Below are 27,435 nucleotides of genomic sequence, written 5' to 3'. Positions count from 1 at the left end.
TTCGAGAAAGGACCTCATTCTCTCTGCTCCTCCCTGACGTGTGTGTGTGTGTGTGTGTGTGTGTGTGTTTAAGCTGAGATGTGATATTGCAATGCCACTATCGTCTGCAGCAGGCTGTTTGCCATAGATATTTCTGGATCCTGTTTCCTCCAACGGGGGTCTTTCTGGATGCACTTGCTCCTGCTCAAGGTGACTTGGGGAGTTCAGTTCTGGGAGTTTGAGTGGCGGCACGGATCTGAAGTCAAGCTTCAGCTGGGACTTGTTCACAGGATGTGTGAGATGAATCCAAGGTGGAGTGGGATGTGAGGGCCTGACGGGCCCAGAGTCAAGTCACTCCTCTCTGGGAACAGCCTCTGATGGCTCTGCCTCTCCTCAGGAGCCTGAGAAAGATATGGAGGGCTATTACAACCTTTTGCAGGCAGGCTCAGAGCTGGAGAACACGCTGCATCGTAAGTATATGTTCATATTATGTATCTTTAAAACTATTATTTTTGTTCCTAAGGGCATCAGTTTCTCAGGATCTTCACTGGCGATTTCTGTAGAATTGCAAGGATTATGTATGCTATTTTTAACTTAATGGAGTTTTGTCCATAACCTAGATTTTATAATTTGATAATCTTCTTGAATGGACCAAACTCAATCTTTCTGTAATTGAAAAGGAGAGGAATTCCAGAACCATAAGTTGTTAACATGTTAACATTTTCCTGAAACCCAAATATTAAGAGCATTTTGATGGACAGATACAGTAAGCTGAATTTGGGCCAGTAGCGAGATTGACAGATGAAAATAGACTGTCTAAATTACAAATGGGCGCCAAGACACAGGAAGTAGAGCACTGATATTAACCCCCTGCCCTTCTCGCTGGCTCTAAATTCTGTTTTAAACCCAGAGAATGCTCTTAAGACCATGATTCAGCATCTTGGGCAATCCTTGGGCACTTTAATGCATTTAAAGGTTTACAAGTCTGAATCACTCCATTTGGAGTGTATTATTTAATATTTACTTTATTATATCTCGGGTTGTTGGCATCTGTCTCAGTGTTGGGGTTATTTTTATGTGAGAGCAAGCGTCACGTCTGTGTTAAAGTAAAGCTTTGGAAAGGTGTTTGTTTGATATGTTGTAATGATGCAGTGTAATACGAGACAGCAGTTCCTCTCAGGCCGAGCCTGGTTCACAACACCATTCTGACACAGCCATTATGAACACCTGTCTGGGCTTAGATATCATCCATGCTGCAGCACGTCAGAATTTGCTAAAAATAAAAAAAAGAGAGCGATGTTAGTATTCCTCAGTATATTTGAGAAATCTGAATACATTTTTTTTAATTCACAGTCAAGTTCACAATTATGATTAAATGTATATGTAAACCTGAATTAGCTTTCTGAGGTGCTGTTTTAAAGCTAAACTCGCTTTGAATGCTCTGTTTAGATAATCCTCAAATATAAACTGATCCTTTCATTCTTCCATCCACCTTGCATGACTGTACGTTCAGGTTTATGCAGCATATGAGCATAAAAACTTTAGTGGGAAAATTTGTAATCTGGGGTCCTACTTAGATCTGGATTTAAACTTCAGAATAAAAAAATAAATTGAATATTTATTATAAAATTGATTTACTCTGTGTTGAAGGAAATGGAAATGAATGTGTTAACACTAATCTTCTGGCATTTGCATTCGCAAAGCTATCACATTTATACCAGATATAGTGGCCACACATAATTTATGAATGTATGATAAATGATCAAATCAACTGGAATCTGTAAACCAAAGATACTTGAGTTTTTCTCACAAATATATTCACTTTGTCAATGTGATTTTTTTTTTTTTTTTTTTTTTTTTTTAAGATATGTGAAGTCATCATGATTTGAAGTCAGGTGTTCATCACATCAACCACAAACGATTGAAAACCAAAACATTTTGTGAAATTCAATTTGAGTTGATATGAAATAAATTAACATTCATACACGTGTATGTGTAACTAAAGTATCAAAATACTTTTAGGATTAATGTATCTAAAAACATGTTTTTCTAAGGTAGTCAATGTTTGAGGATTGGTGCTTTTTCTAAATTTTAAGTATAAAAGCACATTTTGGCTTAACAGCCTTCATTAAAATGTATTTAACACCTAAGCCTTTTTCAATCAAATATAAATGTCAATCAAAATGCAGCAATTATGCAACACTGAAACTGATTTGTCCTTTTTTTTTTTTTGATATCAGTTTTCACACTTTTTTCTCTGAATCTGAGCATGGTTCAGACTGAAAGGACAGATCATGGTCTATGTGTTGCTACTGAGCACTACAGGTTTATTTAATGAGCAGATTTCAGACTGAGTTAAGATGGCACCTGAATTATTTTACACAGACTTGTTGATATCTCTGAACACCCTCAGGAGTATAAGGTGTGGTTTTCCATCTGTGTTGTTTTAGAAGGGCGATGCTGCCTTTCGCATAAAGCCTGAACACATGGCAGATCAAACATGATGAGCAAAAATAAACCATTATTTAAGATTTAGTGACTTAGTATATGCAATAAATATAAAATGGAAAGTAAGATAATGTCTTAATATAATTCTTAAAATTAAAGGAATAGTTCACCCAAACATGACAATTAGCTGAACATTTACTCTCCATCAGGCCATCCAAGATGTAGTTGAGCCTGTTTCTTCATCAGGACAGATTTGGAGAAATTTTGCATTACATCCCTGACTCACCAACGGATCCTGTGCAGTGAATGGGTGCAGTCAGAATCCAAACAGCTGATAAAAGAAATAATCCACACACATCAGTCAAATCAGTTAACATTGTGAAAAGCAAAAAGCTGCATATTTATAACAAATCCATCAGTAAAGGGTTTTGACTTCAAACAGTTGCTTCTGGCCAAAATATGAGTCCATAATAATAATATCACTTCCTCTAGTTTAGTCCATCCCCTATTGTCCTCGCACATCAAAATCCATCAACATATTTGTTAAGAACCATTTTGGACTGTTTTCACTTCTAAACTTTGTTTGATCTGTGCATATTTATCTCCTGATTCAGATGAAACAACTTTTCACCAGCCTAAGCAACATAATAGATAGAGGACTCATATTTAAGCTACAACCCGAATTCCGGAAAAGTTGGGACGTTTTTTAAATTTTAATAAAATGAAAACTAAAAGACTTTCAAATCACATGAGCCAATATTTTATTCACAATAGAACATAGATAACATAGCAAATGTTTAAACTGAGAAAGTTTACAATTTGATGCACAAAATGAGCTCATTTCAATTTTGATTTCTGCTACAGGTCTCAAAATAGTTGGGACGGGGCATGTTTACCATGGTGTAGCATCTCCTTTTCTTTTCAAAACAGTTTGAAGACGTCTGGGCATTGAGGCTATGAGTTGCTGGAGTTTTGCTGTTGGAATTTGGTCCCATTCTTGCCTTATATAGATTTCCAGCTGCTGAAGAGTTCGTGGTCGTCTTTGACGTATTTTTCGTTTAATGATGCGCCAAATGTTCTCTATGCACTTATGCACCCCCATACCATCAGAGATGCTGGCTTTTGAACTGAACGCTGATAACATGCTGGAAGGTCTCCCTCCTCTTTAGCCGGGAGGACACGGCGTCCGTGATTTCCAACAAGAATGTCAAATTTGGACTCATCTGACCATAAAACACTATTCCACTTTGAAATAGTCCATTTTAAATGAGCCTTGGCCCACAGGACACGACGGCGCTTCTGGACCATGTTCACATATGGCTTCCTTTTTGCATGATAGAGCTTTAGTTGGCATCTGCTGATGGCACGGCGGATTGTGTTTACCGACAGTGGTTTCTGAAAGTATTCCTGGGCCCATTTAGTAATGTCATTGACACAATCATGCCGATGAGTGATGCAGTGTCGTCTGAGAGCCCGAAGACCACGGGCATCCAATAAAGGTCTCCGGCCTTGTCCCTTACGCACAGAGATTTCTCCAGTTTCTCTGAATCTTTTGATGATGTTATGCACTGTAGATGATGAGATTTGCAAAGCCTTTGCAATTTGACGTTGAGGAACATTGTTTTTAAAGTTTTCCACAATTTCTTTACGCAGTCTTTCACAGATTGGAGAGCCTCTGCCCATCTTTACTTCTGAGAGACTCTGCTTCTCTAAGACAAAGCTTTTATAGCTAATTATGTTACAGACCTGATATCAATTAACTTAATTAATCACTAGATGTTCTCCCAGCTGAATCTTTTCAAAACTGCTTGCTTTTTTAGCCATTTGTTGCCCCCGTGCCAACTTTTTTGAGACCTGTAGCAGGCATTAAATTTTAAATGAGCTAAGTAAGTGGATAAAAGTGTAAAAATTCTCAGTTTAAACATTTGCTATGTTATCTATGTTCTATTGTGAATAAAATATTGGCTCATGTGATTTGAAATTTAGCAGTTTTCACAAGTCAGTTGAAATAAGTAGAACAGACAGGTGTTCGTACATAACTTTCGAGATTTATTGCACGTCAACAGACAGCAAGAGTTTTATCCTGCACTCTTTGTAAGAAAAGTGTTTTTGGCCACTAGCTTTGTAGATGCGTGTGTCACACATTACATGCACGTTCTTGCCTTTGACTACAATGAATTTGAAGTAGTGCTTATATCTCCACCTTGAAAATGTCAACTTTTCATCGGATTGCTCCTGACCCGCCATTTCTACACGAATCTCGGTGTAGCTGTTGCGTGTGTGTGACTGTGTGTGTTTGGCGCCGCTGGCGCGTGTGTGTAAAAACACTGGCTCTGATTGGCTACCATGAAACACATGACTCTGCCTTAGCCAATCATACTCGCTTATCTCGTTATTGACCCACCTGCTCACTCGCTAAATGAGCCAAGGGTGCGTTCGGATTGCATATTAAATCAATGCATAGTAACGCACCCCATTTAACGTTCAGTAACGTTAACGGCGTTGTAACGACGGGAAAAGTAATTAGTTAGATTACCCAGTTACTGAAAAAATAACGTCGTTACCTAACGCAGTTCTTTTAAACGCCGTTATTCCAAACACTGCTTACAACTTTGTCCAATTTCAAACTTTGTCATGTCATTCCCATTATGTCTGCAAAGCACTTTGATTGATTCAACTGCAAGAGGACTTGCTGAAGGTCCATCCACAAGATTAAATTCTACACTGATCTTCAGTCATTGTACAGTCAAACAACAATGTAAAATAATAATAAAAGAATAAAAGAAATCTCATATTTACTTAATGTACCAAATTTATAGATTGTAGAAAATTTCCAAACTTTGTGGAGAATCCAGAGATTGTATTACTATAGTGGGATGAGAGGGTCTGTATTAGTGGTCGATAGGGGTGGCACGGTTCAACTTTTTTTCGGTTCGGTTTGTTTCACGGTTTTAGAGTCACAGTTTCGGTACAGTTCGGTATGTGCTATGTTTATGGAAAAACTGTACTTTCTAATTAAAAAAAAGAAGAATATTCTATCCAACTACAAGCAACAGCACAAATAAATACAATAGAGCAAAGATACAAACAATAAACAGTGATTTTCAGGCTTTTTTTTTTTTTTTGACAGGTCTAGCATAAGTTTTTAGGTACAGAAATTGAATAAAGTAATCAAATGTAAAACAGCATTGCATATTGGACTGTATAAATTAAATATTATTTTTTATTAAAGTTATAAAAGCTTTTTAATCAAGAGCAGTGAGTGATTTCTTTGTTGTTGCTGTTCGATTAATATAAAGACTGTCACTTTAAGAGAATGCACTGATATAGTAGGTCTACGTTCAGTCGTCTATGTCTGCTGTAGGATAATTACCAAGACGGGCATTTTGACATAAATTTTGTGTGAATTTGTCCATTTAAACACAATACTTCAGAGAGAGCTTAATATTTGCGCGTTCTGAGGCACGGGTTTGCACGCTTCGGGTGAGCGCACAATTCCTCTCACTGCGCGCTCGCGAGCTTGCGTCCTTTGGCTCTCAAATGTTTAAACTGACAAAGCTTAAATGAGTTTAGTTTAAACACACATTAACGTGTGGTATCAGCACCCGGATGATGACGGAATAAATGACTGCTCATATTCCAGCATAAGTCATTCACATTGATCAAAGGTTAATGATTTGTCCGTTTTTTTTTCCTCATCGCTGTTATTGTAATGTGTGGGAATCCAGAATGGCATCCATCAACAGAAACATATATTAGACCCTGTTTGTTTTACGTGTTATATGGTGCAAACCGTATTACAGATGCTTTGTCAGATTTAAGTTGAACCGCAGTCCCAACGCATGCTGAACCATGTGTGGTTCTTTTTTTTTTTCTTCAGCGAACCGTGCCACCTCTAGTGGTCGACCGATATTTTTCAAATATCGGCATCGGCTGATAAGTTTTTCTGCTTGACCGATGTGTTCAAGGTTTTAAAAAAGTAATTGAAAGAACTAAACTGCTAAATACTTTTTTTACATTGTATGGAAGAACATTGTATTGTGAAAAGAAGCATGGTTTTCTGTAACTTGACCCAAAATAATTAATTTTCTAGAGTATTGTATTTTTCTTTGCAGAATTTATTAGCTTTTGTTTTCTGCAGACACATGAAGTGAGTTCATGGTGAAGTCACTGGAGGCCAGTGTTGGTCCATGTGTAATTTTAACACATCCTTTATTGTCAACCTCCACTTGCGGTGTATTGTAGTATGAGACGAGGCTCAAAGGAAAGCAAACCATCTCTTCTTGTTCTGTCTCTGGCTACACTCCATCTTGATGGTTCTGCAGACATGAATGCATTAGACTCATTGCTACTAACTACTAGTATAAGTACTTGGCACTTGCAACCCAAAGGTCCCGGTTTTGAGTCTCGGTAGCAGCAGGGATTGTAGGTGGTGGGAGTGAATGAGCGCTCTCTTCCACCTTTAATACCCTGACTGCGGTGAGTAGAACTGTAATCGGGCCATAAAAGTTAGGCCCGACATGACCCGAGCCCGACAAGTACATTTTGATTGATAGCTTTTTAAAAGCCCGAACACGTTTACAACCCGACATTATTCAAATGTGCGCACACCCACAGCTCTTTTGCCTTTTGTCAAGAATGAGTCATTTATACATGCTTTAACATAATTTATTCATAACTAACGTAGACTAGACCACTTGGAAGTTGGAATAAAGAAAGTGAAGTGAGTGAAAGTGAAGTGACATTCAGCCAAGTATGGTGACCCATACTCAGAATTCGTGCTCTGCATTTAACCCATCCAAAGTGCACACACACACAGCAGTGAACACACACACACTGTGAACAGACACCCGGAGCAGTGGGCAGCCAGGGAGCAGGGAGCAGTTGGGGGTTCGGTGCCTTGCTCAAGGGCACCTAAGTCGTGGTATTGCCGGCCCGAGATTCGAACCCACAACCCTAGGGTTAGGAGTCAAACTCTCTAACCACTAGGCCACAAAATAAGTCCTCTGTAACATCTTAACATCTCAGCACTCTAAATAGACATAGCTCATTTAGCCTATAAATAGACCAACGCACCAATAAAACGAGTCTTTTTTAACAAATTAATTAAGATAAATTTTAAATTGAGATGGGTATTTGGCAATAACGAAATTAAGATAAAGGCTTCGCCGGATTTGCTAAGCACTAGCAGCTGGTATTTAATAAAAGAATAATGCCAACATTAGCTTAAATACTCTGTCCACATTATGCATTTAAGGCTCAATGAATATTTAGTTATCATGAAAAACCTTTACTCGCAGAGATTAGTCTAAGCCTACATGTTTTTGTGGAGGAAAATGATTGAATCCACTGTAGATGGCTTCATTGCATTCCTGCGCTCACTGATGGTGCGTCAATATTCTCTCATTATAAACATGGTCAAAACTTTTCCACACCTCAGAGTTTGCTTTAGTTGCTGGTGCAACCAAAACGTAATCGCCAGAGGCAAGCCTCCGTTACACCTAGCATCCATTTTCGCATCTTTCTCGCGCTTATCGAAACACATCACATGACTCATTTACCTTGCAAACCGGAGCGCAAGCCCGAGCCCACGTAAGATGATATAAATTAAGATTTAAACAAAGATCTTAAGCTCTAGTGGTGAGACCCTTGAGTAGGACACCAAACCCCAAATGTTCCCCATGGGGCCACAGTAAAAATGGCTGCCCACTGTGTGAGTTCATGGTGTTTGTTCAATACTCACTGCCGTGTATAGCCATGGGTTAAATGCAGAGCACAAATTCTGTGTATGGGACACTATACTTGGCTACACATCTCCTTCCCTTCACTACTAATGTTGTCATTTTCACTGAGGAGTCTATTAACAGACCATAACTCATTTTAAATAGCACTGAGATTTACAGCTACTTGTGGTTTGTACATGTGAACAATAGGTGGTGCTGTTCCTGACATTTCACATAACTGTGACTAAACCACATGAACTGACAGAAACATGACTTAAAGCTTGCTGCTGTGTTATTTATATGTGGCTCATCTTCATTGTTTCCTCAGAGGTCACGGTCCCTGTGAGTATGCAGGAAGTGGCCGGCTACATTGAGAAACAAGTGGCCTATTTATCAGGTGGGGTTTCCAGTTTCTGTTTTTGGAGACGTGAAGTATAAGGATTTTATGCATGTGGATTAATAGCTTGTCTAAACATGTCAGATAAATTTGGAACAGTGCCACAGAATTTGTGCTTGACTGAGAAACTTATAATTTGATGTTTTATGAATTCCAGGGGGACGTGGTGAGGACTCTAGTGTCATCATCACTCTCCCAGAATGCTCTGCTTTCAGTGACATTCCTGAAGAAGCTCTGGCCAAAGTTCTTTCATACCTCACACTGATCCCGAGGTTTGTGTCTAATATAAAGAAGCCTCTCCATCTCACTGCATTGCAGTACAGCAACAGTCCCTTATGTATTCTCTTCACATAAAGCCTTGCAATAGCTCTTACACAAATTAAGCTATTCAAATCAATGTATGTTAGTGTGCTAAATATGCAAATGTCTTTGTAATTATTGTAGATACAATACAGCAAGTCTCTTTTAGGATGAAAGAATATATTTATCCCTCCGTACAATGCAAACAAATGCCAGTGTACATTTACATACATACTTTATGTTCAGATATTCTGGTTGTTTAAAATATCATGTTCTTAACCAAGAGCAAATGCAGTTACTGTGATACATGATACACTCCACATATTTCCAGAACACGGCAACCTGGTGTAAAATTTATCATCATTTTAGACCGAAGATTGGATACATGGGCCTCAATCAAAACGGCATTGGCAAGGCTTGCGGTAAGAGATTGCAATATCTTTTTATTTATAATCATTTATTTATATTTAATGCAGAAGTTTGAAAGGTGTTTCATTATTTTAATTAATAATTTACCATTATTTGTATTATTATTATTATTTATGGTTTAAGTACTTTTTTAAAATATGCTATTTTCTACCAAAAAAAGTATTTAAAATGACCCTTATTCTATATATATGTATGTACAAATAACATGAATTTTTGACTCCTAAATATCAAGCTGTTTGTGGAGTTACTCTAGAGATGATTCAAACAAAACACTAAACAATATGTTGATGACCATAAAAGTCTGAATTTCAGCTTTTTAAGGATTCATAATCATACCAGGACGGTTTCACTTTAAGCCATAAACATGCATGCATACATACATACATACATACTTTTAATTTATAAAGTGAAAACATCTTGCAACTTAAATGAAGTTTATTTATCTTTAGTGAATTTATTGTATTACTGAATAGCTTAATAGATCCAGGGAAAACGTTAAGCTTCATTGACCCTTATATGTCCTTTGGGGATGGAATGCATCACGCTTCTGTATTTTACTGTGCGCTGAACAGGGCTTGTCGCTGTCCGCGGTGCTGAAGTGGATGAGCGCAGTTTTGCAGTACAGCATGCGCTCAGCCCAATTCTCTGAGCTGTAGGCTGAATATATAACTAAATGCGGCACCACTAACTTTAATTTGCGTTTAAAAACAGCTTGTGTGAAACCCTAGCTCACTGCGAGGCAACGGGAATGCATGAGTTAGCACAAACCATGCGCAGGTTTTTACATGATGACGCTCTTGGGACGAAGGAGAGGTGAGGAGACCGCAGGAGAAACGGTGCTGCCACCCTCCCGACGCTGTGGCGATGAATCCTGTAGACCGTACACTGCACCGGGCACCGGTCTGCCACATCAGGATGGACAAAATCTTAAAATATCCTCATGAAACATCGATCGCTATGAGTGAGCGAAACTGCAGGCGAGGACTTCCGCGGATCCGCCGCTCTACGGTAATGTGTCTGGAGTAGTTTCGTTAAAGAGTTGGACTGAAGTTTGGATGAGCACAATGCGTCAGCGCGAGCTCGTAGCGGTACGCTGCGGCGCGACGGACGGCTTTAGCTTAGTCATCCGACCTTAATAAATGCTAGCGGAGGCGTTATTAACAATGTAAAACAAATATATTATCATGCATATTAGCGATATCCGAGATCCGATAGAATATTTTCGCAGATGATTCTATTGTTTACTAATATGTAAGGACGAGTCAGTGTCGTGTTACTGTGAGCTGTGTGCTATGATGATCTATCGTGAAGTCCTGTTTTTGTTTGTCAAAGTTATAAAAGAGACTATTCAGACAGGTTTGTTTCAAATACGTATGTATCTCAATGTGATTCAGCTCCTGATGAATAAGCTTCATTTATATTAGCTGTCATTGGGAGCAGCTAATCAGGCTGCTCACCTCAGCTTGTAATTAAGTGTTAACTAATTTGAGCCTTGTCTCATCAATTTGATTGACAGCTAGCTGTTGTCTCTGAGGATACATTTTGAGTTGTCAGTGTGATTGGTGGGGACGGTAGTATACAGGACATACAGTAACAGACTTGATTCAGTTACATGAATAATATACAAACTTAGATCACATTTATTGCTTTTTTTATCTTCTTCTTTTAATTGAGTTGCATGTATTGTAGGCATCCCATATACAGTCCAAAAGTCTGAGACCTTATTAAAAATGTGAGATTTAAACCTCGAAATTAACAGAAAACTTTTAAAATGAAAACAATAGAAATTAAATGCATTAGCAATATGGTTCTGCACCATTTCTAAATGTTTAAAACAAATGATTAAAATTGTGAAGTTGACCATGTTAACTCTTTGTACAGATGGTCAGATATTCTTGTAGAATATTTGCTAAATGTATATCTTGGGCAACCTTAATTGTTTATTATTATTATTATTAAACAATTAAAAAGCAATTCATATAAGTGCTTGAAAAAAAACTTGCTTTACATATTTATTTAAACTTCACATGGTGGAAATTACATTTTTTTGCATTTGTACTAACTTTTGATAACTTTATTAAGCCATGGAATTTATTGTGGTGGAATAATTGAATTAGTAATAAAAATAGTTAATGCATATTTCAAAAAAATTTTTTATCATAGTATTAAACATGTAATAGCTGATTTTTTTTAATGGATTTTCATTTTGACATTCAGTCTGTGACAAAGGAAACACAATAAAATATAATAATTAAAAGGACCCAGAACATTCCTTAAATATATAAAACTCCTTTCTGTTTTACTTTATATCTCCCAGGTTTAAAGGATTCTTCATGCCTTTATCTGCCTGTTTAAGGTGGTCTGTCCATGTTTGTCTGCCAGACTATTATCATCTCTCTCTCTCTCTCTCTCTCTCTCTCTCTGTCTTAGGCCTCATTCCCTGGAAACCTGCACCTTGTGTTGGTGCTGAGGCCTACCAGCTTCTTCCAGCGCACCGTCACAGATCTTGGCTTCCGCTTTAGTCAAGAGTATTTTATGCTCAAAATGCCTGTATGGCTCATTGCACTCATTTGTAATTTTATAATCTACGTGAAGTCAGTACCACCCTGACCTGCATATGTGCGTCTGTTTTTAAGGTGGTGATGCTCAGTTCTGTCACAGATCTGCTGCGGTACATTGATGAGAACCAGCTGACCTCAGAGTTTGGGGGAACTCTTGACTACTGCCACAGCGACTGGATCGTCTTGAGAACAGTAAAAAATTATGGTATTGATATATTAATGAAACACAAAGAAATATCACATTAAACAAAATAGTCATTTTGCTCTTTACAGGCAATTGAGAGTTTTGCGGTTATGGTAAAGGACATTGCTCAGATGCTGCAGGCGTTTGGAACAGAGCTGGCTGAGACCCAGTTATCAGAGGAGTGCAGTGCTATTGAGTTTCTCCTGCTGTCCCACACAGAGAAATACAGGAGACTTAAGGTACTGTACAGCTCAATGAAACACTCAAATAAAAAAAATGAATAAATAAATGTCTTTACTGATGCATTTAATGCAACCTTGCTGAATATTTTGATTTTCTTGTTTAATATAAATTATTCCGTGTTGAAAGAAATATAAATATATATTTTGCAGTAGTCTCTCAATTAAGGATAGTAAAGCTGCATGCAATAATAATTTGAAAATGTTTTGCAAAATTACAAAATAATTAGCAGTAGTTTAGAATCTCAGAAATGGACAAATAACTCTTGACAGGACAATCTATTAGCAGAGTGCCTGTAACAGCCTGGTTTTCATATCAGATTAAACCTAGCATCTACCCTAAATAAAGGAAAGCCTTTAAAAAAGTACCAAACCTAGAGGAATAAACTATAATTAGTGTACACAGAGCATGAGAGTACAAAAGCTGTGTTCCACTCCAGTCTGCAGTCACTTTTAGTTCCAGTCTTGTCTTATCTTGTGGTTTTTTATTTTATTTTATTTTTTGGCCTCTTTGCATTCTGGCTGTTGTTTTGTTCCATGATTCTGTGATGTCAATGACAGCAGAACACAGTGCAAAGTGTTTTTGTTGTTTTTCATGGGTGAAGGATGCCATCAGATCTGTGATGAGAGAGGGGCGGCAACTGCTCTCTAACCTGGAGGCTTCAAGGAAGGAAGGGGACTCTGACACGTGCTGGGACATGACACAGGACTGGGATACCATGCAGAGGTGTAGCGTTTGTTCATGTTTGTTTGAAAATAAATAGTCTGCATCCCAAACACACATATTTTTTTATTTCTAAAATGATGTAAACTTGAATTTATGCTTTCTGACACATCCTAACTGCAGGCTGCTGGCTCAGCTCACAGATATGGAGATGGCCTTTGATGGCTTCTTTGACAAGCACCACCTCAAACTGCAGCAATATTTGCAACTGCTGAGATATGAGCACAGTTTTCATGAGGTGAACTGCTTTTCCCTAACATTGAAAATGGCATCTGATTGTTTTAAGCATGAAGACACTCTGATGGCTCACAAACAAATGATCTATACAAAGCCATCGCTGGCATTTGATCATGAAATGATTCTGATTGTCCCCACTTGTGATGGGTAGTTTGATCTGTCAAAGCAAAAAGAAAATTTACATTACATTTAAACATTCAATTTAAAGTGACTTTTTGTCAACATTTTTTAATGTTTATTTATTTATTAATTTATTGAGTTTTGGAGCTGGATACCAACACAGTTTTCTAACACTTAATGCCTTAAAATAAACATCTTGCTTATTTTGAATAAATTTGAGCAAGACTATAATAAAAAAAATAGCAGAGAATTTTGATATATGATACGAACAGGCAATAAATAAATATGAATAAGTATTAAACAATATATAATGTATTTTATATATATATATATATAAATAACAATACAGCTCCGCAATACAACGCATGCTGTGTAAACCCAATGGTGTGAAATGCAGAAATACATTAATGCTAAAAAGCTGATTTGTTTTATTAAAATAATACTATGTAGCATTGATTATTTAATTAATCAGTTGATCAGAAATACAGTAAAAACAGGCCTTTTTTAAGAGCAAAAGTAAAGAAAAGAGAAGGATATTTTTTCCTATTATGATAGTAGTCAATGAAAGTATTTGATCTAGTTTTCCTAACATTCTCTTACTGTCAGATGGAATACTCTTTAGAGAAATTAAGAGCACAGGAAAGGAAGATAAGCATCACAGGAGAATCCCTGTCCCAAACAGATCAGAGCGTCAGAGAGCTGGACAGTCTGGAAAAACATGCGCAGGTAGTTGCATTTTGCCTTCCTGTTCATGTTATATTGTTAGTCTCAAATATGCTGATATTACTGACAGCATTGTGTGTGTTTCAGGAGGAGATGAGTCGGGCTCAGGTTCTTATCCTGCATGGGCATCAGCTGGCTGCTGGACACCACTATGCCATGGCTCTGATTATCCAGCGCTGTAATGAACTCAGACATCACTGTGACACCCTGACCTCTGCCCTCAATACTAAACGCAACACCCTGACACAAACACAGACCCTACTGCGCTGCCTTGAAGAGGTGGGCTAACACATTCACTCCTTCTTTTTACTATTATAAAAAAAATATATACATTATATATTTTTTTGTAGAGAATCCTCTCACTTTTCCTTTTATGTTTATTTCTGATCTTTAATGGCTGGATTAGCAACATTAGCAACAATACCATTTTTGCACGAATATACACCAGTTTAAAACTTTTGGTTTTTTTGATTTTTGGTTGGTAAGATATTTTAAATGTTTTTTTTTTTTAAAGAAGCCTCTTATGCTCATCAAGGCTGCAATTATTTGATCAAAAACACATGAAGAACAGTAAAAGTGTTAAATATTATTACAATGTAAAACAACTGTTTCTTATTTGAATGTATTTTAAAATATGACGTCTTCCTGTGATGGCAAAGCTGAATTTTCAGCACCATCGCTCCAGTCTTCTGTATCAAACAATCTTTCAGAAATCATTTTAATATGCTGATTTAATGCTCAAGAAACAGTTGTGCTGCTTAATATTTTTGTGGAAACCATAATACCCTTTTTTCCAGATTCTTTAAAGAATAGAAAGATCAAGAGAACAATCACTGATTTGCAATATAATTCTGAATCAAATAATAATTATAAATACTGTCACTTTTTTATCAATTTTATGCATCCTTGCCAAATAAAAGCATTAATTTATTTCAAAACAAGAAAAATCTTTTTTACTTTTGCAGGCTCAGCGGTGGTGTGATGATGGCGCTTATCTCTTGGCCAATCAGCAGGTGGATAAATTCCAGTCTAAAGAGGGTGCACAGAGAGCTCTTCGAGATATCGAGAAGTTCCAGGAGGCGGCGCCACCACTCCTCGGTGCAGGCGAGGATGTGCTCTTTCTGGAGTATGAATCTGTGCTCACCCTTTGTCTACAGGTAAACACTATCAGACTACAGAAATGAGACTAGACCCAGTGTCAGTAGTTGGCTGATGTGCTGTAAATTACCAGGCATTCTTTTAGATAGTCATTTTAGAAATGTAGCTTCTGATGAATGTATTTGTACCCTCTCAATCTATCAAATATTTGGTTATTCTAGGCTTAATATAAATGGAAATTCCTTACTGTTCTGTGTTTCAGGCTCATATAGAGAAGACATTTCAGAAGCATAGTTCTGTGCAGGCTCTGATTCACTCCAGACAGTACTGTCTGAGGAAACTGGCACACAAACATGTCCGACCAATCCAACTGGTGGCTCCTCGTCCAGAGAACCCACCACGTGCAAAATCCCCCCTCTTCTCCCCCAAACATGGTATGTGGCAGCACAATATAAATTTTGGGTCCAGATATCCTCAGTATTTTTCAACCATGATTTCTTACAATCTTATCAGTTATTAATCCTTATTAATAAGTCTTTGCACTGAATGTTTCATATCTGAGCGCTTAAGCTATGTACATCACTTGCTGCAGTACAAAAATGAAATCGAACACTTTAATGAAGCTGTCAAGACTCCTCCTTTATAAATGCACGGCTGCACCTTTTCCCTAATAAATCCCTCTGAATAGCTCTGAATTTAACTGCTACATTTAAACATGCAACTTCAAAACAATATTCTCACAGGTCCTGCTGATGCTGCACTTGTAAATGTTTTGAAACATACATACATATTAATTCTGTTGTATCCAACTGCTTTTCTTGAATCAGATTTTAATTCCGGTTTAAAGTTCACATTTGACCTCCCACTACCAGGCAAAAGAACATCAAGAAAAAGCCCAAATTCCAGGAAGGTAACAGCACTTTTTCATTTGCTCTTTATAAATAAATTTGTGAGGTTACTTTACTACCAAAAGTCTTAACTTACTACCAAAGTCAGAATATACTGTATACTAGAGTGGGTATATATAAGAATAAGTTTTTATTTTATCCAGCTGTAGGATCCAAGTGAAAGATATAACACCAACGTGTCAAAAATTAAAATGAAAAAACAGAATCACAGAGTTGGAAAAATTAGAAATATGGCTTGTAAACTCAATCAGGTGTAGCTAATTACCTCAATGGCACACAAAGCCATTTGATTTTCAACTGTGATTAACTCATTTTGATTAGCTCAGCATGAAAAGAGATTTCCTGGAGCATTTCAGTCTTTGGTAGTGCAAGTGAAGCAAACAATCAACTATGGGTGGCAAGGCACTGTCAAAAGGTCTCCGGAAAAAATGCATCTTGAAGATTCTGAGGTAGATGACACTAAAATGAATTTATTTGACACCAAACAATATGTCTGGCGGAAATCCAAATACAGCTCACCTTCCAAAAAACAACATTCCTACAGTAATATCCTATTATGGAAGTGTTTCTCTGCAGCAGGAACTGGAGCACTTGTCAGTATAGAAGGAAAAATTCTTGAGGAAAATTTGCTGCCCTCTGCTAGAAAGTTGTCAGTTGTAAGAAGGTTTACCTTCTAACATGACCATGACCCAAAGCACACAGCAAAACTGAGCTCACAGTGGTTGAAGGAGAAAAAGGTGAATGTCCTTGCATGACCAAGTCAGAGCCCAGACTTAAACTCCTCTGAAAATCTGTGGAAAGACTGTCACCATCAAATTCATCTGAACTTGAGCAGTTCTGCAAAGAAGAGCGGGCAAATATTACAAAGTCTAGATGTGCAAAGGTAATAGAGACAGAGACATACCAACAGACTAAAGGCTGTAATTAAAGCAAAGGGTGAATCAACAAAATACTTACATAAGAGGTGATCTTTTTTCCAACTTAGTGATTCTGTTTTTTTTATTTTTTATTTTCTGACATGTTGGTGTTATATATTTCATTTGGATGTTATAAGTTGCACTGAACAAATACAGCTGGATAAAACAAAAAACTGTGTCTGTCTTCATTTTCCAAGGCTGATTTCATAGATTGTATCCTGAATACCATTAAAATCACAAATGAAATCACATTTTCACCATTGGCAAACTGTGTATTCACTTTTATATATACAGTAAGTGATTTTAATTTTACCTCACACATCAGTTTCCAAGATTGTTTGAAAGTGATCTTCATGTGATAAAAAGTTAAAGTCATAAGTTCTTAAATGTTTTAAATAAAAAAAATCAACCACTGTCTGCCTGAATTGCCTCAAGTTGAAGAAACACCAATATACTGTTTCAATTTTTTTATACCAAAAGAAAGGTGTATAGCGATCAGAAAAGATGTAGAAATGGTGCAGTATGTGTGATTTGATTAAAACAACACCATGTGCTGGTTTCTAAAGGACATCCTTTTCTGTGTGGTTCAGATCGAGGTGATTCATGACTATCAGACGGCCAGCTCTCTCCCGTACAGTATAGATGGAGAAGACGGCGCTGATCTGCTCAAACGGTGAGTCTGCTGTCTGACACTGTTTAAATGACACACTGATGTGTCTGTTGACTTTGTGGATGTGTGTGACTCCAGACATGTGATGAAGGAGCTGATCGAGACCGAGAGGATCTATGTGGAGGAGCTGCTGGCAGTGCTCCTGGTAACATAACATTCATTTTTTTCTGAATGTGGCACTCAAGATAGAGCATAAAGCTGAGGTGTTGATTTTGTGGATTTGTTTATGATCTCTCTCACTCTATATCTGTCTGGATTTGCAGGGCTACAGGGCTGAAATGGACAACCCGTCTCTTTCTCCGCTCCTGCCAACAAATCTTCGCAACAAGAGAGATGTGCTGTTTGGAAACTTGCCTGATATCTACAACTTCCATAGCAGGCAAGGCCTCACACAGATAACTTCATACAATACTGCTAACGGCAGGAGAAAAAGGTAAACAATAGCTTCAGACCGGAAAATATGAATCTGTTTCCTGTGCGATAAAACTGCAAATCCTCAGCCTCTGAAAATCAGACACAAATGCACTCTCACAGTTTTGACTTCAAGACAGCTTCATAAAAAAATCTTATATTAATAAAACTTATCGGATTGGGCAGCTGTTTTGTCAGTGGCTGTGAGACCTGTCTAGCCTGCTAGGTCTTCATCCCCGGGTGAGGCAAATTGCCAAATTGGTTGACTGCAGGAAGCCGTTACGCCAATTAAAGCACTTTAATTACAGCTAAATGTCTGTTGGTCAAATAAGGATTTGATTAAGCCAATGAGAGCTCAGCTGGAAGGGAGTGCGTCAGCAGAGCGGGGTTCTGATAGACAGCTGTGTGACTTCTCACTGAGTGTCAGTCAGTCTCATCTATTACAGAGACGGAAAAAGGCATAGTACTACTTGGAATTAAGCACATACTATAAGCATATTTGTTTACACACTATATAGTTTTGTATTTCAAATTTAGAATTAGATTACTAATTGAAAGCGATAAAAGTGATGTCACGTGACGTGTGGTGTCCCATACTCGGAAATTGTGCTCTGCATTATGCTCTGCTCTGATGTTAAAACATGGCTAATTACATAATAATATTTGAGAATTTATATACACTACCTTTCAAAAGTTTGGCGTCACAGGATAAAAAAAACAAAAAAAACATGAATACTTTTATTCAGCAAGAATGCATTAAATTATAATAATCTATTGATAATTCTATTCTAATACTATTCTGTTTGTAAGACATGTAAAAAATACTATTTTAAATAAAAACTGTTCTTTTAAACTTTCTATTCATCAAAGAATGCTGAAAAAAAATATTAGTTTCCACAAAAATATTAAGTGTTTTCAACATTAATAATGAGAAATGTTTTGTTAGCATTAAATTAGCATATTAGAAGGATTTTATAAAAATTAAGCTTTGCCATGACAGGAATAAGTGACATGTTAAAATATATTGAAATAGAAAATAGTTATTTTAAATTGTAATATTATTTCAGTTTTTACTGTATTTTTGCAGTAATAAATGCAGCCTTGGTGTGCATAATAACATTTAACTACCGGTATCCCCAAATTAGCTAGGTTTTCAAAAGAGCTTCCCCAGCATTGTTGCTGAAGTGTATGACTTGTGTCTTCTGTTCTCTAGTGTCTTCCTGCAGGATTTGGAAAGCTGTCTGGAGAGCCCTGAGGCAGTAGGGGCTTGCTTTCTGGAAAGGGTGAGGAACTTTAAATCACCATATGAGACTAATTTCGGGGTACTGTTCATGTCTTTCCAATTATAATTTTTTTCCTCAAAACATATCTAACACAAAATATCTGCCTGTTTTCAGAAAGACCATTTCCATTTATATGAATGTTACTGTCAGAACAAGCCTCGATCTGATTCCTTATGGAGGCAGTTCTCGGACTGCCTGTTCTTTCAGGTATCGAAACCGTTCTCCATCTATAGTCAATACTTGCAGCACACTGGCAAGAATCTAGAAAGAGCTCTGAGACGTGTCCTGTGTGTTTCAGGAGTGCCAAAAGAAGCTGGAACACAAACTTGCTCTTGACTCATACCTGCTGAAACCAGTCCAGCGCCTTACAAAGTATCAGCTCCTATTAAAGGTGCGAGCTTCATCTGAATACAAATCTGCATATAGGGTGTTTTCATATAAAATGATGTATCTTTTATAATTTTATTCGTTTTAATATTTCCGTTTTAATAAAGTCTGTTTGTTCAGCAAATCACACCTGGGTGTGCTTGAAAAGGTCTGAGATATGGTTCATGTGAACTGAAGTATGTTTATGCATTTGGTATTATATCACAATCCAACATGTGGAACCATACTTCTGCCACAGAAGAAAAATATAAAAGAGTTTTTTCTTGATATTGTGAGTTAATGCCTTACAATTTACAAGACTTTTTTTTTTCTCGAGAAAAGTAAACTTTGTCAAAATTGTAAGATGTAAACTTACAATTCTAAGAAGAAAAAAATATAAGAGATGTAAACTGGCAGTTAAGAGTTCATAACTTGCAATTGTGAGATACTTACTCAACATTGTAAGAAAAAAGTCATAATTGTGAGATGTAAAAAAAAATTCTCATGATTTTGCATGTGTTTGCAGTCCGGTCAGATGCCTAATATTGGGAGGAAAAAGAAACAGAATTTTGAGAAAAAACTCAGAATTGCGTCATATAAGCTCACAGTGGTGAGAGATAAAGTCAGAACTGAGACATATGAAGTTTTATTCCATAGCAACTTTGCATTGTTTTCTGTAGGAATATTTTTGTCCTATAAATCAGAGGAATTGTATGTGTGTTTGATAATAGGAGCTTGTGAAGTACAGCTCAGGCTGTGAGAAAGTTTCTGAGCTGCAGGGGGCGCTAGAGGCCATGCTGGACTTGCTGAAGTCAGTCAATGACTCAATGCACCAGATTGCCATCACCGGATATGAGGTGAGATTTTTACCAACTTTACAGTGAGTGTGTGTGAGTTTGAGAGTCTTTGTGTGTGTGTGTGTGTGTGTGTGTGTGTGTGTGTGTGTGTGTGTGTGTGTGTGTGTGTGTGAAGGTGAAGGTGAAGTTAACATGTTGTATGTTGCAGGGGGATCTCAGCAATCTGGGCCGTGTGCTAATGCAGGGCTCCTTCAGCGTGTGGATTAGTCATAAGAAGGGTCCGACCCGCGTGAAGGAGCTGGCCCGCTTCAAGCCCATGCAGCGACACCTGTTCCTGCATGAGCATGCACTCCTCTTCTGCAAGCGTCGAGAGGAACATGGAGAGAACGCTGACAAAACTCCCTCCTACAGCTTCAAGAACTGTCTTAAGGTATGGCACACACTTCCTGCTGGGAGCACATATACAATCTCAGAAAGCCCTGCCAGCATCACGTCACATCATGTGGCTGCATCGTTGTATGTCATCCTGTTTACTCATGATAACATTTCCTTCCGTGTTTTTAAAATCTGGAACTTCATCACAGGATGTGACAGGATATGACATGTTTGTATAGCGGGTAGATGTGTGTTTTCAGAATCGCATTTTTTTTTTTTCATCTGTGAGTATAAAATGCTGTTTGCAGATGAGTGCAGTCGGCATTACAGAAAATGTCAAAGGAGATGTGAAGAAGTTCGAGATCTGGTACAGTGGCAGAGAGGAAGTCTATGTGATCCAGGTGAGAACGTTCAAAGGTACAGTTCATCCAAAAATGAATGTCATAGCAATTCTTCTCAACTAATTTTCAGAGAAGGTATTTCAGTTAGATGCATCAAACCACAAATTTACATCTGTTACACTTGATTTGTCTAAATGCAAATAAATTAAACTTCGAGAACTATATTCACATTTATTTAAGTTTCAGATATATACATCCTTCGGTGTCAAAAGAACATTTCTAACAGTGTATTATATAGAAATTGATGTATTATGTGACTTTCATTATATATTTCTCATTCAAATATATAAAAATAAGTGACATGACATACAGCCAAGTATGGGGACCCATACTCAGAATTCGTGCTCTGCATTTAACCTATCCAAAATGGGCACCTCGGTCGTGGTATTGCCGGCCCGAGACTCAAACCCACAACCTTAGGGGTTAGGAGTCAAACTCTCTAAACACTAGGCCAAGACTTCCCCACTTTAAACAGTTAAATAAATACAAAAACTAAATTAAATTAATAAATGAAAGAACTTATAAATCCAAAGTACATTGAGAAAATTTTAACATCTCAAACATGCACAAATTCTCACTATTTAGGAAGAAAGAATCATTTGAAAAATATTTTAATCTTATTATTATTATTATGGATCCATACATGAAGTTTCTGCAAAGTTGTAAATAATGTCTCAGCTGCTATTTACTAAACAATTAAAAAACAATAATTAAATAAACTATACATACTTGTGTGTGTGTGTGTGTGTGTGTGTGTGTGTGTGTGTGTGTGTGTGTGTGTACGTGTACACACACACACACGTTTACCACTGTTATGCAAAAACGTCTCATAGGCACCCACAGTGGAGGTGAAGATTGCTTGGCTGAACGAGATCAGAAAGATCCTGACCAGCCAGCAGAAACACCTCAGAGGTCTCAATGCATTTCCCATGATCACATATCACTATTATTCCTGCACAAGTACTTTGAGTAATTTGTGACCTTCTCTCACTGGTCCAGAAGAGCTGTGTCCCTCTGCTGCAGTCTCAGAGCAGATGCAGATGTCTCATCCTCTCTCAGTGAGGTAAGAATCCACTAGTGTACAGATCACTGTTCGTGAGCCCCTCTTTAATCCCTGATCCAACCGTCATATTAAACACTCACCGATCACTCTTTCTCTCCTTGAACCTTTGGCTTAGACCATCTCTTTGCTGCCTTTTAGCTGTTAGATCTCTCACATTTCACTTCCCTCTCACAATCCCACCAATTATTTCAGTACTCTCCCTGCTTTTACAGTCCCCACTTTAGCAAATCATGTGATGTACAGTATAAGCACGGTCCAAAATTTATTTTTAATTATATGTAACTTTGTTAGCTAAGAAGCAAGATCTGTGCTCCGTCACATAAAGGGCTGCTACAGCTGCTCTGTAGTCACCATGTCATCCCCTTCATAGACACTCCAGCCCTCCGATCTTACCAGCAGTACCCTTATCATTACCATAACAGGTAGATGCTTTGCCAGCATCTCTGAATCTGATGACATGCAAACAAAAGCAAACAACAGAAGAGTTTGGTTTGACTCCATTGTTTTGGCTGTTAAGCAGTGCTTTGAAGACGGGCCTTATTTTGAGATCAAGACTAATATGATAAAATGGTTGTAACTGGCTCAGCCTGTTGAGTTGTATGTTGACAAATCAAGACTGTATCACCTTATTTTTGCTCAATTTCCTTATCAGCATGTCTCTATGCTGTTATAAAAGAGTCATTTGCCTTGCAGGCTTGAAATTACTGCCATCTGTCCATATCTGCCAGCTTCTTACATGGTTTGTGCTGAGCTGATGGCTGGTTTGGCTCCTGTTTTATGACTAAGAGATGGTGTATGTGTGAATAACTGTTGATTTACTTCATGCTCTGCTCCTGTCTCACAGCAAACAGCAAAGAGCGTCAGTCAGCTCAGAGGGGACTGAGTCAAGCCACAGCAGTCCAGACCCGTTCAGTTGCTCAACCCAGCATCAGCGCAACAGACGCAGTGAGTGTTACACACAAACTGCATGCACAACCCTAATATCTGTTTAAGTATGCAAATATAGAATGTGTTAGGCCAAATCCATGCATGTGTGGTCTTAATGTACAAAGTTAATTTTTAGTACAAATTTTGTCTTAAACTGGAGTTGTAGAACTGTTAAAAGACCAAATATTGGCTCTTGAAGTTTATTTATGCATTTGCTGTGGTGTATCTTGTAAGCAGGAAAACAACAAGTATGATGAAACAAGATTGTTTTTGGGTTACACATTAGCATTATTAACATTGATATTCACTGCATATATACATATATGTACAACATATATTGTATATATATACAACATATATATATATATATATATATATATATATATATATATATATATATATATACACACTACCGTAAACCTATTTTTTAAGTAATTATTTTATTTAGCAAGGATCACATTTTTTCAAAATTGAATGCAAAGACTTTTACATTGTCACAAAGATATTTGCTTTGAGCAGCAAATCAGCATATCAAAATGATTTCTGAAGGATCATGTGACACTGAAGACTAGAGTAATGATGCTGAAGTTTCAACTTTGCCATCACAGGAATACATTTCTTTTTGAAATATATTAAAATAGAAAATGAATGGTTTTAATATTTTACTGTTTTTTTTACTGTATTTTAGATCAAATAAATCCAGTCTTGGTCAGCTTATTTTAAAAAGACTTATTTTAAAAATGTGTTTATATATTTATAGTACATGTTTAAGTATTAATAATTTATATTAAAATAATAATTATTATTTTTTGTATTATTTTGCATATTCAAACCACAAACAACCCCTTTTCATAATTTTTTGTGTTTGCATATTTCCTCTTAGTTATCGTATTTAATGTTAATGCAGAAGATAGAGACAGTGAAGCTGAGAAACTGCAGAGAATCTCTCAAGTCTGTCAGCGCAATCTTTATATTGTTTTTCCTCAAGGTGTTTAACACGTTTCATACACAGTCCTTCTACCCCATGTAATGTGCACATTTTACTCTCCTCCAGTTCTCCATAAACACAGGAAACATTATGATCATAATAGATACCTCTCCTGCAGGCTTCTTTACATACAAGAAACACATGATATACATTACAAACATGGCTATATTCATATTAATTTTACTTGATTCATATACTGAATAATAAAATATTCTACAACTAAATAATATAACTGTAAATGGACAGGTAAAGAAACTCACAAATGACACAAGAGTAGTGCCACACATGTAATTGCCACTCTATTTTGGGCCTTAGATACAGTACACAAACCAACATATAAACACATATTTGCACACATACCTGTACAAAGCTGTGCTGCTGAAGTGTGATGCTTGCTGTTCAAAATAGCCAACACACATTCATGTTTCTATTTTAAAACCATTATCCCTGTCATCACAAACTTCAAGGCAAAGCTCGAAGCCACACACTCAGTAAACATTAAAGAGCGTGTGATTTCTCCAAGCACATGCATGATTTCATTAATCAGAATATAAGGGTTTACACTGAAGCATGCGATGTGTTTGTGGTAGACTGGCCGGGCACACCTTACTCTGTAGATATCTGTGAAGGTCTGGAGGACTGGAGTGGAGCAAACAGCCTCTCTAACCCGTCTGACACTGAGGAGGAGGACGCTGCCCGTTTGGTGAGAGACGGACATCCCGCACTCACTCAGTTACTTGTATAAGTTGTGGGCAACACTTTTTTTTTTTTTTTTACTTGTTCAACTGTTTGTTTTAGGTTGCAGGCAGGTACAGGGCCTTCGTCGAGTGGCATAAAAATGGGACAGAAAACTTCCTCATTAAGTGCGGTGATGTCATACAACTACAACATGAGGAAAATGATGGCCATTGGTGAGTGATGTGCATGAAAATAAAAGTGAAAGTGAAAGTGTCGTGTTGACATACAGCCAAGTACGGTGACCCATACTCAGAATTCGTGCTCTGCATTTAACCCATCTAAAGTGAACACACACACACACACACTGTGAACACACACCCGGAGCAGTGGGCAGCCATCTATGCTGCGGCGCCCGGGGAGCAGTTGGGGGTTCAGTGCCTTGCTCAAAGACACCTCAGTCGTGGTATTGCCGGCCCAAGACACGAACCCACAACCCTAGGGTTAGGAGTCAAACTCTCTAACCACTAGGCCACAACTTCCCAGAAATATAAATATAAAAGAATGTAAAGCAATATTCTGGCAGAAATTAAGGGGATAGTTCATACAAAAATGAAATTCTGTCATTTACTCACCCTCATGTTGTTCCAAATCTCTGTGGCTTTATATGACTTAACATAAAAAAAAATGCATTTTGAGAAATGTCTCAGTGGTACAGTTGGAACTCAATAGTAACCAAAATTATTTGGATACCAAAATATAATTTTTGTGTTCCACTGAAGAAAGAAAAGTGATACAGGTTTGTAAGAATATGATAATTGATGATAGATATTTTCATTTTTTAATGAACTATCCCTTTAATTTTGACAGCATGACTTTGATTCCCTTAATGTTTTTTTTGTTTTTTGTTTTGTTTTTTTTAAAGGAAAATTAGTCCCGTATTAGTTATGTATGTCCTGTATAAGAAAAAACAACTTTAACAGTATTGGGCAAAAATTCAGAATAAGATCCCTTTCAAATGCACAGGTTGAGTTAATAGTTTAAAAATGCATGAATAAATGCATGCTTATACTTCTACACCATTCATAGACTTTTACACAGTTACTGAACTGAATGGGATCAACTTGGAGCTCACTGGAGCTAAACAAAGACACTATTGCTTTTTTAGAGCTGCTTTACAGCAGAATTGAGATGTTTTATGAAGCTGGCATCACTGATTCTATTACTTTCCTGTTTAATAATGCAAAGCTGCTTTGAGTGAACTTTTTTCCTGGTGGTACCTATATTTAAGCAGATTATTTCATTAAATGCATATGTTCAACAACTCAAATTTAATGGCACTAAGTGGATATAGTTATTGGTTTGGTTTGAATCAGTATAGCTGTGTACTGTCACAGGCTGGTGAAGAATCTGAGTCGCAGACAGGAAGGCCGTATCCCTACTGCCAATCTGCAGGGCATCCTTGGGGAAAGCCTCAAGAATCACTCCAACCGGCTTGGAGGTGAGAGTCCATTTTGACATCCACTGCCTTTTTTGAGTACTTCCCTGAAGAGTCGAGTTTCCTTGTTGCAAAAAATCCATACTGCTGTATCTTCTCTGCAGACCCAGGGAATCGCAAAGCGCAGAAGCTCAGCTCGCCGTGAAGGAATGGCCCAGTTTTTTATTGGGCCTTTAACATTCACACTTGTTAGCTCGGACTGTAAGTGACTACATGGACTCAGACCAGACCAGACCAGCAGGATTGTATTCCAGATGTTTTGTACTGATCCTCTTTGACAGATGCTACCAAAATGCAAAAGACAAATAGTTTTACATCTTACAAGAGATCACAATTTCAGAAAACCCAGAGAGTGCTTTTAAACATCTGTCCTCTGCCTAAACACACTTCAGTCCTCCTGACTAGGTGAAGCCTAGAACATTCTGACTCTGGTATTGTCCCAGAAGACTTTAGAGTTGTTTTTAATTAATCAAAGCCCAACAAAAGGCCCCTTCATTGCTGTCTTCACTGTTAACTCTCCCAGAAGACCTATGAAATCATCCTGTTCGTAAAGTACCTGAATTTTTTAACTGTGTGTACGTGCTGTTATTTATCTTGTACTGTTACTGTTATATTTATCCTCAATCTGAGCTCTTCCTGAGAACTTCTGTGCCAAATCATGCAGTGCCATAATGCCTGTTTACCCATTTTTATTTAATACAGATTTTGCTCTGTAGTGCACTAGTTTATAAAATTAAAAGCACTTTATTCAGATCACATACATTTGTGACTCTTTGTGTCTCTCTACAGTTTTAAACCGGATGAATTTTGCATGCCGTCAATTCTTACCTCACCTATTTGGTAAAATTCTCTAGCCAGGCACTTTACATGCAGAATCTACTCTGCCAGCTTGAAGACCTGGGGGCCGTCATGTAAATGTTGACTTTGGAGCCACATAGGAGTTGTGAGGTGGTGAGCAGAGCACATGAGTGTTGAATTATTGGCACGGCTGCGA

At 37.5% G+C, this 27,435-nt stretch overlaps 2 protein-coding genes across 2 annotated transcripts; both read left to right on the top strand.

The window, feature by feature from the left end:
• The first annotated feature begins 316 nt into the window (after positions 1-316).
• Positions 317-8,901, top strand: LOC132114115 (guanine nucleotide exchange factor DBS-like). Its single transcript, XM_059522250.1, has 3 exons — positions 317-449; positions 8,479-8,547; positions 8,705-8,901. The coding sequence occupies exons 1-3, from the start codon at positions 392-394 to the stop codon at positions 8,899-8,901; spliced, it is 324 nt and encodes a 107-aa protein (XP_059378233.1). The 5' UTR covers positions 317-391.
• Positions 8,902-10,101: 1,200 nt separating this feature from the next.
• LOC132113616 (proto-oncogene DBL-like) lies at positions 10,102-26,740 on the top strand. Its single transcript, XM_059521471.1, has 27 exons — positions 10,102-10,284; positions 11,707-11,826; positions 11,913-12,029; positions 12,111-12,260; positions 12,866-12,987; positions 13,108-13,222; positions 13,948-14,067; positions 14,152-14,343; positions 15,030-15,221; positions 15,425-15,596; positions 15,990-16,072; positions 17,578-17,660; positions 17,736-17,802; positions 17,921-18,036; positions 19,282-19,351; positions 19,466-19,558; positions 19,650-19,742; positions 20,449-20,574; positions 20,723-20,944; positions 21,198-21,290; positions 22,124-22,202; positions 22,290-22,353; positions 23,198-23,298; positions 24,859-24,971; positions 25,067-25,179; positions 26,341-26,444; positions 26,546-26,740. Exons 1-27 carry the CDS (start codon positions 10,141-10,143, stop codon positions 26,584-26,586), a joined length of 3,105 nt encoding a protein of 1,034 aa, XP_059377454.1. The 5' UTR covers positions 10,102-10,140; the 3' UTR covers positions 26,587-26,740.
• The last annotated feature ends 695 nt before the right edge of the window (positions 26,741-27,435 follow it).

The sequence above is a fragment of the Carassius carassius genome, chromosome 33 (assembly GCF_963082965.1).
Source record: "Carassius carassius chromosome 33, fCarCar2.1, whole genome shotgun sequence".
In the NCBI taxonomy this organism is placed as follows: domain Eukaryota; kingdom Metazoa; phylum Chordata; class Actinopteri; order Cypriniformes; family Cyprinidae; genus Carassius; species Carassius carassius.
The sequence above is the reverse complement of the archived record's forward strand: the minus strand, read 5'-3'. Positions and strand labels throughout refer to the sequence as shown.

What these genes read in the sequence shown, in the direction of transcription:
- LOC132113616 (XM_059521471.1), top strand. Translation starts at nt 10,141, where the DNA reads ATGAATCCTGTAGACCGTACACTGCACCGGGCACCGGTCTGCCACATC. An exon ending in CGGACTGCCTGTTCTTTCAG is followed by an intron (nt 19,559 to 19,649) that starts GTATCGAAACCG and finishes TGTGTGTTTCAG; the next exon opens with GAGTGCCAAAAGAAGCTGGA. An exon ending in GCATCAGCGCAACAGACGCA is followed by an intron (nt 23,299 to 24,858) that starts GTGAGTGTTACA and finishes TGTTTGTGGTAG; the next exon opens with ACTGGCCGGGCACACCTTAC.
- LOC132114115 (XM_059522250.1), top strand. Translation starts at nt 392, where the DNA reads ATGGAGGGCTATTACAACCTTTTGCAGGCAGGCTCAGAGCTGGAGAAC. An exon ending in GCTGGAGAACACGCTGCATC is followed by an intron (nt 450 to 8,478) that starts GTAAGTATATGT and finishes TTGTTTCCTCAG; the next exon opens with AGGTCACGGTCCCTGTGAGT. An exon ending in ACAAGTGGCCTATTTATCAG is followed by an intron (nt 8,548 to 8,704) that starts GTGGGGTTTCCA and finishes TATGAATTCCAG; the next exon opens with GGGGACGTGGTGAGGACTCT.